The 1,645-nt window shown below is 32.0% G+C and overlaps 1 protein-coding gene across 1 annotated transcript; it reads left to right on the top strand.

The window, feature by feature from the left end:
* The first annotated feature begins 6 nt into the window (after nt 1-6).
* Nucleotides 7-1,138, top strand: LOC100637060 (protein groucho-1-like). Its single transcript, XM_003391065.3, has 4 exons — nt 7-221; nt 506-686; nt 821-929; nt 998-1,138. Exons 1-3 carry the CDS (start codon nt 19-21, stop codon nt 926-928), a joined length of 492 nt encoding a protein of 163 aa, XP_003391113.1. The 5' UTR covers nt 7-18; the 3' UTR covers nt 929; nt 998-1,138.
* Nucleotides 1,139-1,645: the final 507 nt, after the last annotated feature.

Here is a 1,645-nt window from a genome sequence, read left to right as displayed (position 1 = left end):
GATCTTCGTAATCGTGAGATGACAAGACTATTAAGAGGTCACACTGATGGGATTAGTTGTGTTGATATTGCACCTGATGGTAATAAACTATGGACTGGTAGTCTTGATGCTACTGTAAGATGTTGGGATCTAAGAGAAGGAAGACAACTACAACAGCAAGACTTTAATAGTCAGATATTCTCATTAGGATACTGTCCTACTTCTGATTGGCTAGCAGTAGGGTAAGATAAAAGTATTTTTAAGTTATTATATTGCTTATGTTATTTCCATTGCATGAAACAAACATAAAGTACCTACTTGTTACAGGCTCCATATATTGTCATCAATGAAAACTAAACCCACAAATTAGTGTATGAGGATCAAATGCTGAAAGCTTTAGAAATACAAAATTAATCCACTATATCACTGTATGCTTGTATACTTTATATACCAATAGTCTTAATAATTATTAGCAGTATTAGATAAAGCAATGGTTTAATGTGTGTGTGTGTTTATGTATTATTAGTATGGAGAGCAGTAGTGTTGAAGTCCTTCGTGTGAGTGGTCCAGATAAGTATCAGTTACATTTACACGAGTCTTGTGTACTGTCACTCAAGTTTGCTCACAGTGGTAAATGGTTTATAACTACAGGAAAGGATAATCTACTAAATGCATGGAGAACACCTTATGGTGCTAGTATATTCCAGGTACATAGTCCATTATTATTAACATTAACTGTACAGTGGTATTTGTACTTGTTACTATTATTATGTGTGTGTAGTCTTATTTATAATTATACATTAATGTACAATGAAATAATGATTGTATCCTATACATACAGATGTCTGAAAGCAGTAGTGTTTTAAGCTGTGACATATCAGTTGATGATCGTTTTATTGTTACTGGATCTGGAGACAAGAAGGCTACAGTGTATGAAGTTATACTATGAGGTATAGTTTGATGAGTTTACTATAGTATAAAAAGTAATTGTCATTATTTTATTTATTGTTGTGTCCAGTAGGTGATATTTGACTTGTAGTGAATAATGCAATCTAAACTTGAGTTTAGTCTCTTTGTTACAAGTACTGACTACAAAACTCTCATGTAATATAAAATCTCTAATAATTCCAGTTAAGATATTGTTTGTCATGTTTGCTATAATGCATTAACATTAATAATAATAATAAAACTTGAATTGTTTTGATTGTAATATCTTGTATTACTATTATACCTGAGGGTTAGTTTGTGAGTACATTTCTTGTAAGTACTAGCTCAAGTACCTTTTATCATAATCACCAAGAGAGTACCAACTACCAATTATTATTAATTGGACTCACCACTAACTCACTAAGAAGAATATATTCCAATGCATTCAATAGCAGGACCATCACCTCATCAGCAAGCAAAGAAGACATGTTTTAACCTGATGTATTCCTTGACATACAACCAACTAATAATTACTGTACTTATTGTTATAATGTTGGCAGTGATTGGATTTAATTTAGAAGGTGATATGGGTGTGGGTGATTATGAGTAATGAATATTGTTATTATGGGTGTGGCTTGTTAATTAACATTCTTGACAAACAATGTCTAAAGGTGAGTTTCTGTTTTCTTCCTCCTCTTTCTCATCATGTTTGTATTTTACAGGTATCTATCAACTGGGA

This window comes from Amphimedon queenslandica, unplaced genomic scaffold (genome assembly GCF_000090795.2).
Source record: "Amphimedon queenslandica unplaced genomic scaffold, v1.1 AMPQUscaffold_10890, whole genome shotgun sequence".
NCBI classification, from domain to species: Eukaryota; Metazoa; Porifera; class Demospongiae; order Haplosclerida; family Niphatidae; genus Amphimedon; species Amphimedon queenslandica.
The sequence above is the reverse complement of the archived record's forward strand: the minus strand, read 5'-3'. Positions and strand labels throughout refer to the sequence as shown.

Coding starts and splice junctions, on each gene's coding strand:
- LOC100637060 (XM_003391065.3), top strand. CDS start 19: ATGACAAGACTATTAAGAGGTCACACTGATGGGATTAGTTGTGTTGAT. Junction 222..505: donor TCTGATTGGCTAGCAGTAGG/GTAAGATAAAAG, acceptor ATGTATTATTAG/TATGGAGAGCAGTAGTGTTG. Junction 687..820: donor ATGGTGCTAGTATATTCCAG/GTACATAGTCCA, acceptor CTATACATACAG/ATGTCTGAAAGCAGTAGTGT.